Source organism: Rutidosis leptorrhynchoides, chromosome 4, assembly GCF_046630445.1.
Source record: "Rutidosis leptorrhynchoides isolate AG116_Rl617_1_P2 chromosome 4, CSIRO_AGI_Rlap_v1, whole genome shotgun sequence".
In the NCBI taxonomy this organism is placed as follows: domain Eukaryota; kingdom Viridiplantae; phylum Streptophyta; class Magnoliopsida; order Asterales; family Asteraceae; genus Rutidosis; species Rutidosis leptorrhynchoides.
This window is the reverse complement of record NC_092336.1, coordinates 338,392,558-338,405,778: the sequence shown is the minus strand read 5'-3', so window position 1 is coordinate 338,405,778 and position 13,221 is coordinate 338,392,558. Positions and strand designations below refer to the sequence as shown.

Below are 13,221 nucleotides of genomic sequence, written 5' to 3'. Positions count from 1 at the left end.
AAATAGCCTCGTTGGAACAATCTGATATATGATGATGATGAATAATCACACTAAAACACCATTTAAATACCATAGATGATAGATCTTACATGAAGAACGCCACATGTGATGGCTATAGGCAAATGTGTTTGACCCGACATCACGACCATCGAAATCGATCTGGAACAAACAAACATAACCCTAAGCGACGGCACTACCATCCATTTGATGCTTGAACTCGCTAACGTTATTCCGGCACCACCGACGGCGCTACCATCGTTTCCGGTACCACCATTGTTTCAGGGACCATCGTCGTTATTGGTGAATCAAAACCCTCCTCTTCATCATCCTCAAGTCGTTGATTTTAGATTTAGGGTTTGGGTTTGAGTTTTGTGATTTGGGTATAATATCGGGTCAATTTGGCTTTGAAATGTGTAATAATATGTACTGATTTTATCTTTGCTCTTGATTTATGTTTAACTTCTTATTTAAGATTTATACAATCTTTTTTGAAGTATTTGTTTAGAATGAAGAAGGAATATGGCTAACTTATTGATGGTTGTGATAGCTGTTGACCTTACATTATGTTTGTATGATCGATGGACTTAATTATTTTAAAGAGACGAATTTGCCCTCACATGCGTGACACATGTTAGGGGTTAACATTAAACTTAACGGAAATTAGGTTGGGTATCAACCACGAAATTTAGATAAAGCTCAGGTACCAACTGTAAAAAAATTAAGTTCAGGTGTTGTCAAGAAAATGTGTAAACCAACCACATATACTAATGACGTAATTTTTTGTTGTTATTTAAATAAAACCTTGTAATAAATTAATTCCATAATATTTTGGGTAAAAGTCGTTTCATATTCAATTCAAAGAAATGTCAAAACTCATTCTTTTATTTTACAACGATCTGAAATAAATAAAAAAAAAAAATCCCTTTCTTCTCCGATCCGATCTGATCTCCCAATATTTTCCGGCGTATCTCTGTCGGAAAATCTTCACTGTCCGATCAAAATTTCTACTTTTAAAAAAATGGCTCCGGTTTCAGCTCTAGCAAAATATAAGCTCGTGTTTTTAGGAGATCAGTCAGTTGGAAAAACAAGCATCATTACTCGATTTATGTACGATAAATTTGATAACACTTATCAGGTATTAATCTAATTCATGTTCGTTTAGTCTGTGTTTATACTTGTTTGATTGATCTGATTTTGACTTGTGGTCAATGTTATCTTTTCCTATTTCTGATAAATGCATTAGAAATTATGATAAAATGGTTGCTTAATTCTAGGGCTTGTAAAGCTAACGAGCACGCCGTTATATTAATATGTTTTGATGATTTTCATTTATAAAAAAAGGAGCACTCAATCAGTGTTGTGTTCTGCGTGTTCCAGTCGAGCTTTTATGGATTTGGTGCTCAAACAGCTTAAAATATATAAAGACCTATGATGAGCTTTTTGAGGCTTATGTAATGTGTAGGATATGTAATAATACATGCATATATTTTTTGGAAGTTGTAAATGGTATATTATATTGTAAATAATTTTATCTTTGTTATCAAGTTGTGCTGTGAATTATAATACCAGATCCTGGACATGTATGTGATGGTCTTTGATTTTTGCTAGATGAAGGTGCTTGTGATAAAGGGGACCCGTCACCCATCCCCTTATATCGGAGTGCATATTGTAGATCTTATAATTTTAAGGTATATGCAAGATAGTTTTTGGTGGAAAATTAAACAAACGTATTTGGGATGTTCATAAAAATGTTTTAAAGCTGACTTTCATAAGAATTCAAGAAGGAAAAAATAACGAATATATTGCATATCATAGGTGTCAAATGATCTATGTTCATCTTCGTATTACTTATCATTTCAACTACTTGAAATACTTGCTCAAAAAATCGGTCAAGTTCATAGATAAACCATGTAGGAAGTTAATGAGGTGGCAAAGATCATTTTAGTGTAGTTTGGACTTTGGTGGTTAGTAGTCACAAATTTAGCCATTGCCTGGTTTTGTTAGGAAGGTATTCTTTACCAGCAAAAATGAGACCGATGCCTATGTGCTTTTCATTCCTTAAATGACAATCGAAGACAAAGCTCTTTGTGTGTGTGGGTTAAGTTGAAACGACCCTCAAAGCGGACCCAAGAGATGCACGAGCCGTGTGCCCGTCACACCAAGAAAGTCTATCGCTATTCATAGCTAAAACAGTTGACTAACCAGATATATCTGTTTCAACTAAAAACCATAGTAGGAGATATTAGTTAAACACCACTTGAGCTTATAAGGGACTCACACTTTCATTCTTTATACCATGTGGGATGGGGTGTTACAAAAGTACTAGATAATGAAGAGCATAGAACATATGATGTCATTTAGCCTTTGTTGACTTTTGAGATGTGATGCAGTTTTAAACATAGTTGACTTTATATGATAAGAGTTGTGCAGCTTGTTAGCTTATTTCCTTATAAAGGAAAACTAGCATCATTATGATCAGCATAAATTTGATCCAAAAATAAAATTTGAAATCAGCAATTATTGAATTGGTAATTAGAAACTCAGCTTTAAGGTTCTCTTACAGCATTTTCTTTTGCATTTGCCTTATTGTAGTTTATTGTTATAGATTTTCTTCTGAAACACTATTGTTTTGCATCTGGATTTTTTTTTTTTTTTTATCTACTTTACTCTCTAATGAGTAACCTCTTAGTTCGTATCCACTATTCAGGCTACTATTGGTATCGACTTTTTATCCAAAACTATGTATCTTGAAGATCGAACAGTTCGCTTGCAGCTTTGGTATGATTACGTCCAAAATTTTGTAATATAAATAATGTCGTCAAAATGTATTTGAATCAGTTCCTTTTATCATGTTAAGTCCTTTAATAGATCTGCTGATGTTGTTATCAATTTTGTTAAATCTTTACAGGGACACAGCTGGACAAGAAAGGTTCAGGAGTCTCATTCCAAGTTACATTAGGGACTCTTCAGTTGCTGTCATCGTTTTTGATGTTGCAAGTATGTTTTTTTCACCTTCTCAGTTCCATTATCCTAAAGATGACAAAATAGGCAGTTTGGGTGGGTTGGATTGTAATCAAATGGGGTCGCATTATCATCAATAGCTTTTTAACATGGATCGAAATCGGATGGCCCTACCCACACCTCGGTTACGATTTTATTTCTTTGCAGCTAAGTAGTAAAATATTACTTCATATTACTAAAATCATATTGTTTTGTTAGCAATTCAAATTTCTTGTAATTCGTTCTGCATACTCTTTTCATGCTAAAGAGGAAGTCAGTGTTTACTATAGTCTGATATTCTTGTTTGCACACGCTTCTAAAATGATTTTTAGGCCGACAATCATTTATGAACACTGCCAAATGGATTGAGGAGGTTCGTACTGAGCGAGGTAGTGATGTAATCATCGTCCTCGTTGGAAATAAAACTGATCTTGTGGATAAGAGGTTATACATCATTATTTACATCTTTAACTTTTAAATACACTATTAGTTGATGATTTGAATTTTTAGCTTATACCCATATTCTTTTGATGAATGTTCTATAGGCAAGTTTCCATAGAGGAGGGAGAAGCTAAAGCTCGTGACTTCAATGTAATGTTCATTGAAACTAGTGCTAAGGCGGGTTTCAATATAAAGGTAAATGATACTATCTTTTACTTGCAACTTTTAGGTCAATGATTATATTGGTTTTTTATATCTTATATGTAACATGTCATTCTGACTTTAAGTAAAAGTTTGATTTAGTTTGTTGACCATTATATCGCATCAAAGATTATTTTCCAAACATAAGTTATTAATTGAGTTTTGTAGATCACGTATCATGTCTTACATAGAATCCCTACTCTGTAACCACTGTGTCAACTACAATCTCCATTCTGAAATTAGGGATCAAAGTTAACCTTTCTCAACCATTGAAGGCCACGTTTTGTTATGGAAATCCATATTTCATTTCTCATGTTAAGATGAGTAAAGATGTTTTCAAATTTTAATTCTATTGTGACTCTTCATGTGTATTTTTAACCTATTTTCAGCTGTCTTTTACAACTCGAACAAATCCACTCTATATGAAAATTGAACTTGACTCTTAAGTTTTTAGGTTAACGTCATCCTTGTCATTTTATGGTTTAATTATTCTGAATGAGAATGATTTACATGGAACACCGCAATGAAAACTGCATCTTTCTTTTTTTATTTATCACTTTGATTTAATAAACTATTTTCAGGCTTTGTTTCGAAAGATAGCTTCTGCATTACCAGGTATGGAAACTCTTTCGTCCACAAAACAAGAAGACATGGTTGATGTAAACCTCAAGTCCAGCAATGCAAGTGGGTCCCAACAGCAACCCCAGTCCGGAGGGTGCGCATGCTGAAACAAAGATTGATCCTCTACCCATTTCACTCAGGACCTGTATAAGATTGTTAGTAAACCAAAATTTAGTTTTGGTATTTTTGAAGTTTAGTGCTTATATGAAAAGGGTTTTATTATCCTCTATGATTGTAGTTGAATTAGTTTATAGTCTAGTATTTGTGAAACTCTTTTCATTGCTTTGTTGTTTGTACGCTTTTTAAAAGTGTTATTTTGTTGAAGGTTTTTTTTGAATTTTGAAGTTGTACTATAAGTAAACACAAGTGACATATATCAACTGATTTAGAAGATACCGATTATTGATTTGTGAAGAGTGATTTGAGTTCGTTTACTAACTCGGCTTCTTGATGATGAAATGGCTTGGTTTTGCTGTGTAAAAATCGACTATGTTTCTTGTGGCATTTAGTTTTTTGATTATTCGGTTTCAGAAATTGTAATCTACTCATTCTCATATTCTCAATACATAAAGAAGTCAACACAAAAACACTTTTTCTTCCAATTTTCGTCATTATAGATATAACTAGTAGTAATTTAGAAACTTTGCATATAGTAGTTCACCCGTCTTAGAACGTTCATTTATATCTACATCTATCTATATTTATCTATCTGTTATAATTCAGTAGGCTTATAACTACCTTTAATGGTTATAAGAACAAAGAGAGAAAAAGAGAGAAGAAGGAGAGAAGAAATATTGATATTAATATTTCAAGAGAAATGGTGCACCTTAAATGGTTACCATACATGTCTATTTATAGTATAAAATATTACTATGCAAGAAATATAATAATAATAAAATTAACATCCAATCTAGATATTTTATAACACAATCTAGATATTTTATAACACTCCCCCTTGGATGACAATTTTATTAGAGAATAACTAGTACTGCCTCGTTAAAAACCTTGCTAAAGAAAACTCATTGGGATAAAACTTTAGCTAAGGGAAAAAGAGTGCAGCATAAAGTTGACTCCCCCTCAAGTAGGCAACGCCTGAGTTGTTACATCTTCTGAACATGCCTCATGCCAATATTATGCACTTGTGTTCTGAAAATAGCAGTTAGCAGTGCTTTGGTATAAAGATCAGCAGAGTTGTTGATTGAACGTATCTCATTTTAATCTGGTTGTCTTTTACGATATCTTGAGTATATGAGAAAAATCTGAGGTTTTCATCAGAAACTGTATCATCTAAATCTTTTATGTACAAGTTTGGCCCTCGTGATTTGTCTACAGTCTCCTTCATGGTTTGTTCAAACCGTTGTTTCAGTTCCTATTCCCTTTCAGTCTTTTTCTGAGCCTTACCAATATATCATTCTTTTCCATCAAACTTATGACCGTTAAGACCGTTTATAGCTTTAGCGCCTCGTCAGCATTTATGTTTTGTTCTGTCATTTTTGATACTCTTCTTTCATTTGTATTATGTAAGCTGTATTATCTTCATAGATAGTTGTTACGCTTTTATAGCGTTCTAGTCCACAAGAATCAATAATGATTTGTATCATTGATCTTAACTAAAATCATTCCCGAGTAGCTTCATGTAATGCAATCACTTCGGCATGATTTGATGATGTTGCAACAAGTGTTTGTTTTGAGAACGTCATGATATTGCGGTGCCTCCATTTAGGAATACATATCCAGTTTGAGATTTAGCTTTATGTAGATCGGATAAATAATCTGCATCTGTATAACCAAACAAATCTTGTTTCGAGTTGTTAGAATAAAATAATTATAAATCAGTAGTTCCCCGAAGGTATCAAACTATTTGTTTGATCCCATTCCAATGTCTTTTGGTAGGGGCTGAGCTGAACCTTGTCAATAAATTAACTGCAAAAGAAATGTCAGATCTTGTATAATCTATAAGATACATAAGAACCTCAATTGCACTAAAATATAGAACTTCCGATCTGTTAAAATTTTCATGATCTTCGCAGGGATGAAATAGATCAGTGTCAATATTGAGTGATCTAACAACAATGAGTTTGTCTTTAAAAAAAATGTTTTAAAATCTTTTCGGTATAAGTTGTTTGATGTACAAGTAAACCATTAGGCATATGCTCAATTTGCAATCCAAGGTAATACTTGGTTTTTTCAAGATCTTTCATTTCAAAATAATTCTTTAGAAGTTGAATGATTTCATAGATCTCTTTATTTGTTCATATGATGTTAAGAACATTGACATAAACAACTACGATCTCATATCCGAACATTGTTTTTATAAAACATACGTGCAAAATAAGTTTATATTTATACCCTTTTTTTTTATCAAGTAGTCATTTAATCGGTTATACCACATACGTCCCGTTTGTATAAACCCACTTAGAAATCTTTGTGATTTAACGGAATATATTCCCTTGGGTTTTACATTAGATGCTTATGATACCTTAACCCTTTAGGTATATTCATATATATCACTATTAAGTGATCCATACAGATAAGTAGTAACAACATTCATGAGATGCATTTAAATAACTACCAGGTTGATTAAGTATCTAATAAGTAATTGTATCCATTACAGGAGGATAATTTTTCCTCCTAATTCATTTATGGTCTTTGTGGGAAATATTGAGTTACAAGTCCAGTTTTGCCTTGTAACTTCATTTGCACATTTCTTTTCGGATAAAAATTCATTTGTATCCCATACGTTTCACATCTTTAAAAGTGATAACGATTGATCCGAAAACTTTTCTTTTATAGAGCGATTCTAATTCAGCTCTTATTGCTCCTTTCCATTGAGCTCAATCATGTCCATTTTGTATATTCAATGACAGATTTTAGTTCCAGATCATCATCTTTATTCATGATGTCATTGTAACATTATATGAAAATATCTCATAGAGATTTTAGTTTCATTTCGGTTCCATAATATTGCATAATTTATCGCAATTTTAGTATTTACATTTATCAATATCCTCTGCAGAAGGAATATTGATTTGTGGTTCTTCTTGAACACTTTCTCTTACCTCATTATCAGCTGATTTTCTTTTTCGAGGATTTTTATCTTCGGAACCAATTGATCTTCCACGTTTGATGCGTGGCAAAGACTCAACAGTGACATTATTGCCAGCTTTTGGAATTTCAGTTCTAGCTGGAGCATTTATCGCTGGTATATATGATTTAGTCACTTTTTTATATCTGTAAATGCATAAAGTAATTAATTTGCAAGTTCTTGCATATGCATTATTTTTGAACTTTCGTTTCACATTCTTTTGTGCGAGTTCAATATACCTTAATTGATGTTCACATCATGAAGCATCATTTTATTTTTTATTTTTATTTCTCCCCCTAATCTAGGGAACAATGTTTTATTAAAATGACAATCAGCAAAACGTGCTGTAAAAACATCACCCATCATGGGTTCAATATATCTTATGATTGAAGATGTTTTATATCCAAAATATATTATCATCTTTCTTTGAAGAACCATTTTATTGTGTTGTGGTGATACAATTGGAACATACACTGCACAACCAATGTTTTAAGGTAGAAAATATTTGGCTCTTGGCCAAAATCAAGTATTAAGTGAAAATATTTACGACTTCCACATGGTATAATGCGAATTAATGTCGCAGCATGTAAATTTACATGTCCACATATAAATATTGAGAGATTTGTACTCACTATCAATTGTCTAGTTATTAGCTGTAAGCGTTTATCTATTGATTCAGCTAAACCAATTTTGTGTATGCACATGAGCAACTGGATGTTCAACAACAATCCCTGTAGATATATAATGATCATTAAATGCTTGAGATGTTAACTCACCAGCATTATCAAGTCTCATCCTTTTAGAACCATGAAATATCAAAATGGTTCACATGATGGATGAATTGGTTCATATATCTTACCTTGAATTCTTTCAAGAAACATTTGTGATTCTTTTTCACAATATACTTTTCATTAATCACCATATGTGCTTTCCATTAATCACCATATGTGTTTTTTTTTTTTTTATAAATCACCATATGTGTTTTTTTTATCATATATCCTTTTCACCATATACGCTTTTAATCATATGCGCTGTGTTTTTCACCATATGCGCTTTTAATCATATGCGATTTTCATCATATGCGTTGTGCTTTTCATCATATTCGCTTTTTATCATATGCGCTTATCATATGCGATGCGCTTTTTATCATATGCGCTTTTTTATGTGAATAGTAAATTAATTAATTTCGTTTTACTATTCATATGAATTAATTTAGATTTACTATTTTGTTAATTGAGTAATATATATATACATCATATACTTGTGACTCCGAAGGCTCAAATGAATTTGACCATATAGTTATACGTTGTACCTTGCACATTAATTTTCAGTAGAAGCTTTAGATGCATATTATTTTCAGTAGAAGCTTTAGATGCACTTTTTTTTTTAATCACCAAATACCACAAACACTTTGTTTGCGTTTGTTCATAGTCATCAATGAAAACCATTTTCTTTAATTTTATTTTATACAATAAAATTAACGCATCATTATTCTTTTCAAAAACAATAATCTATTGTTATTGTTCACTTGTGCCATGTTTAACAACAAAAGTCAACAACCTCTGTCTTGTTTGTTGTGGCAACCAAAAACAACCTTTGCTTTTGTTACCGAGAATCCAAGACCAAAAAACAATTAATTTTTAATTAATCTTTTATCAAAACCATAAATGATTTTATTGATCTACGTTGATATGGCCATAAAGAATTGACGGCTGACCTACTTTTGTAAGTGTATTTCGGCTATCATCCCGAAAACGCACAACGACCTTTTTTTTTTTTTTTTTTTTTTTTATGAACTAGTTGTTTCATATCTAGCTTAGGCAATTATTGTGAACATTTGGTCCCTATAAGAGCATTTATTTTTTAGACTTTTAGTTGATTTGTACTTGTCACAATTAGGGATAGCACCCGCGGGTCGTGGATGCGGATCCATTGGATCCATCACCCGTACCCGCGGATTTTTTTAAGAGACATCCAATTGAACCCTTGTTCGTTGAAACAATTTGACTATATTTTTACTCCCATTATTAAACGGGCCATTTTGATGCACACTCTTAAAAAAATAATTTCTTTTTTAAGTTTTATTATTCAACCTCCTTTTTTCAACGGTCACGTTTTTAACAAAACATTTGACAAGTTTGGAAAAAAGTTTTTTATTGATTATCATCAAAAGTTTTCTATTGTCACTCTACTGGATGGAATTATGGCATACAACCAAAATTGCAACCCAACACTACATAAGAACAAAAAGGTTGTTTTTAATTAACATATGTATATGTGTTAAACTCGAAATAATAATAACTTATTTTAGAAAATTAACATAAGACATGTTGAAACATTTTTGTCACATTTAGCTCATCAAGTCTAATACTTATCATTGATAGATTTTATCACGTCTAGGAGATGTTTACTTTTTTCTTGTATTAAGTCCTACTTTCATTTACCTTTGTTTGGAAAAAAGTTTTTTTTTTTACTTTGCTTTCCCCCTTTCTGTAAAACTCATTTAAACACTTTCTTTATTTTTTTTTTTAAAAAAAACTTCCTTTTTTTTACGTTACCCGTAAATTATAAATATATAAAAAAAACTTTTTGTTTAATTTTTTTTCCTAGTTTTTAAAAGGCCACTTGACCAATTTTTTAATTCTTTCACAACACCTGATATCGTGATCGTGACCTTTCACCAAAGCAAGAGATATTCTTGATAAACTAAACACGGACTCGTGTTTGAAATTGTCGGCCACAAAAAAATTCATTTGATAAAAGTATATATTTTTTTTTTAGTTATAGAAGGAGACCACTTCATTTTCAATACTTCATTTTTGACAAAAAAACTATTCCATTTTACCATCCCTTTTTTTTCTTACTTTAACTTTTAAGATATACTTTTAATAAAAATACAAACTACTTTTTCTTATTTTAACTTTTAAGATTTACTTTTAATAAAAATACAAACTACTTTTTGTATTTTAACTTTTAAGATTTACTTTTAATAAAAGTACAAACAACTTTTTCTTATTTTAACTTTTAAGATTTACTTTTAATAAAAATACAAACTATTTTTTTATTTTAACTTTTAAAATTATAAATTTAAGATTAAACATTAGTATGCATAAAATAAATAATGATTAATTGCATAAGTAATCATAAATGTTAGATAACATATAAAGACCCCGTCGTATTCGTATTGATCGGAATTAATCTCAACCCATGGTACCGTGTTGTCAAATGACGTGTTGCGTACATAAAGTACCGTGTTGTCAAATGACGTGTTGCGTACAATCATGAGGTCTTATTAACATAAATATAAATGTTAGTGAAGTTAATAAGAGTTAGATTACAGAAAATATAATTCAGGTGGTATAACCGACCATATATAACTTAAATAACATAAATATAAATGTTAGTAGTTCAAAATTTGATATATTCGAGTCTGAAAATTATTAATAATTTCATACCTTGATTAGTGATTCGTGATCGTTTGAGATATCTTTTAATTACACTAAGCTTTTCGTGCTGATAACGTGTTATAATTCAGTAGGCTTATAACTACCTTTAATGGTTATAAGAACAAAGAGAGAAAAAGAGAGAAGAAGGAGAGAAGAAATATTGATATTAATATTTCAAGAGAAATGGTGCACCTTAAATGGTTACCATACATGTCTATTTATAGTATAAAATATTACTATGCAAGAAATATAATAATAATAAAATTAACATCCAATCTAGATATTTTATAACACAATCTAGATATTTTATAACACTATCTATATTTATCTATCTATATTCTAATATATCTATATCTATATTCTATGAAAGCTACTTTTACTTGAACTTTCATTTAAATATCTATATCTATATTCTATGAAAGCTACTTTTACTTGAACTCTCATTTAAATAGATGACATGGCAAAAAATCAACATTTGGATGCAATTGAATTTTCATATATAAACTTTTAATCATCTTGATTACTTAACATTTGTCTCACTCCTATATTAGTATCAGTATCACTGTATCAGTAAGTTAGAAAAATACCCTAGCACAATCAAAATAGAGGGTCTGATAGTTTTTTTCACATCATTCATCAATGCATTAACTTTAAAATATATTTAGCTCTAATCCACAATCAAACATTCACATTCAATCTGATAGTTTTTTTTGGTTGAATACGATCGATTTGTATCACTGTGTTTTCAATTTCATACACGTCATATATTAATTTCATAATTCTTTTTTGTACAGCATAAGTCGCATACTAGATTTCAAGCAGTGGCGGAACCATGAATTTTTTCACTGGGGTGAAATTTTTTTTAAAGCGTGGCAACTTTTTTTGAGCAAAATATGGAGGCTTTTGAGCAAAATACGGAGGCTTTTGAGCAAAATACTGAGGCTTTAGGGCAAAATATGGAGACTTTGGAGGACAAATATGAAAACTTTTGAAAAAAAAGAAAAATCCACTTGGGGGAAAATGAAAAAATCCAAAATTTTACATTAAAAATTATAAATCCACTTGGGGTGAGTGACACCCCTGCCCCAATGTAGTTTCGCCTGTGATAAGCAACTTAACAGTAAGATAACATGTTCATGAGTATCTATAATTGTCAAATACAATACAATAATTTCAATTACACGTTCCTCAATATTCGTGGCTGCTTCTATGTTGAAGATCGACTTGCATCATCATTTTATTCAGGTTTGTGATCTTATTTTATCGTATTTGTAAATTGTTAATTTTGAGTATTTGATCTGTCTATAATTGCAATTCTATGCTTACTTGAGTTTTATGATTTTCATGTTCATTCTAGAATGCGACAATTTTTCACCTGAATATTCTTTTGCTTATACAAAATGGATGATTCAAGTTTGACTTTTGGTTTGACCTTTGACTTTTGAGTTAACTTTTTGTGTTGACTTTTCTTGACTTTTGTGTGTCGGTCATGAGCATTAGGATTGTGATATACTATAACTTGATCCTTTATGTTAGACTTTAATTGATCAACTTGTACTTATTTAGGTGGTTACTTTTGTTTATCGTGATTACTTGAGCACACGTTATTGTTGAACTGTCGTTGTGCTTAAAGGTGAGTTTTAGTCTCATTTTACTTTACATTTTTTAGATGAGAATACGTACGCTTTTCTTTTACGCGATAGACACAAGTACTTACGCATTTACATTATTCTACACTAAGTTAAACATTTACACAAGTACTTTATATTATTCTACACTGAGTTGAGCCAAAAATCTCATAGCTTTGGTAGCTAGTAACTACTATTTTTTACACCAGTGGGCGCGAATAGATATATATGGATCCATAGGGTTTGACATTCTCGTCCGGCTATGAGACGACCCATCCTTATCCACCTGGACGAAGTCATCAACATTTGGTCCCATTGCGATGATCGACTCCAAGTAATGTCCTTAAAATGAGCAAATGCACAGCGGAAGACTTAATTCGTACCTGAGAATAAACATGTTTAAAAGTGTCAACCAAAAGGTTGGTGAGTTCATAGGTTTATCATATCAATCATTTCAATATCTTAATAGACCACAAGATTTCATATTTATAAACATAATACACTCGCAAGTGTATGTAAAGCATTCTAAGTGGTTGAGCACTTGGTAACCATACTTAACATTTAATCAACGTCGCATATTCCCTTTATTATGAAATCTCACTACACCGTACCAAGTGTAGTCACCAAAACGAAGTACTGTGCAACCGTTGAATACTGGTCGTCCAGTCCGGTTGGGGTTGTCAGGCCCGATAGATCTATCAACAGGATTCGCGTTTACAATATCACATGTAAATAGTAGTTACCAAGCTACAGGGAAGTATGCCAGTGGTACAACTCAACGTAGAATATATTTTTAAGT

The 13,221-nt window shown here is 31.4% G+C and overlaps 1 protein-coding gene across 2 annotated transcripts; it reads left to right on the top strand.

Annotated features, from left to right (window-relative positions):
* The first annotated feature begins 859 nt into the window (after positions 1–859).
* Positions 860–4,697, top strand: LOC139843718 (ras-related protein RABH1b-like). Of its 2 annotated transcripts, none has more exons than XM_071833861.1 (6): positions 860–1,135; positions 2,690–2,778; positions 2,909–2,997; positions 3,333–3,444; positions 3,546–3,636; positions 4,224–4,697. In XM_071833861.1, the coding sequence occupies exons 1-6, from the start codon at positions 1,019–1,021 to the stop codon at positions 4,368–4,370; spliced, it is 645 nt and encodes a 214-aa protein (XP_071689962.1). In that variant the 5' UTR covers positions 860–1,018; the 3' UTR covers positions 4,371–4,697. The 2 variants fall into 2 exon arrangements, with proteins under 2 accessions (XP_071689962.1, XP_071689963.1); XM_071833862.1 differs by having other exon boundaries at positions 2,708–2,778; positions 4,224–4,695.
* Positions 4,698–13,221: the final 8,524 nt, after the last annotated feature.

What these genes read in the sequence shown, in the direction of transcription:
- LOC139843718 (XM_071833861.1), top strand. Translation starts at nt 1,019, where the DNA reads ATGGCTCCGGTTTCAGCTCTAGCAAAATATAAGCTCGTGTTTTTAGGA. An exon ending in CATCGTTTTTGATGTTGCAA is followed by an intron (nt 2,998 to 3,332) that starts GTATGTTTTTTT and finishes AATGATTTTTAG; the next exon opens with GCCGACAATCATTTATGAAC. An exon ending in AGGCGGGTTTCAATATAAAG is followed by an intron (nt 3,637 to 4,223) that starts GTAAATGATACT and finishes AACTATTTTCAG; the next exon opens with GCTTTGTTTCGAAAGATAGC.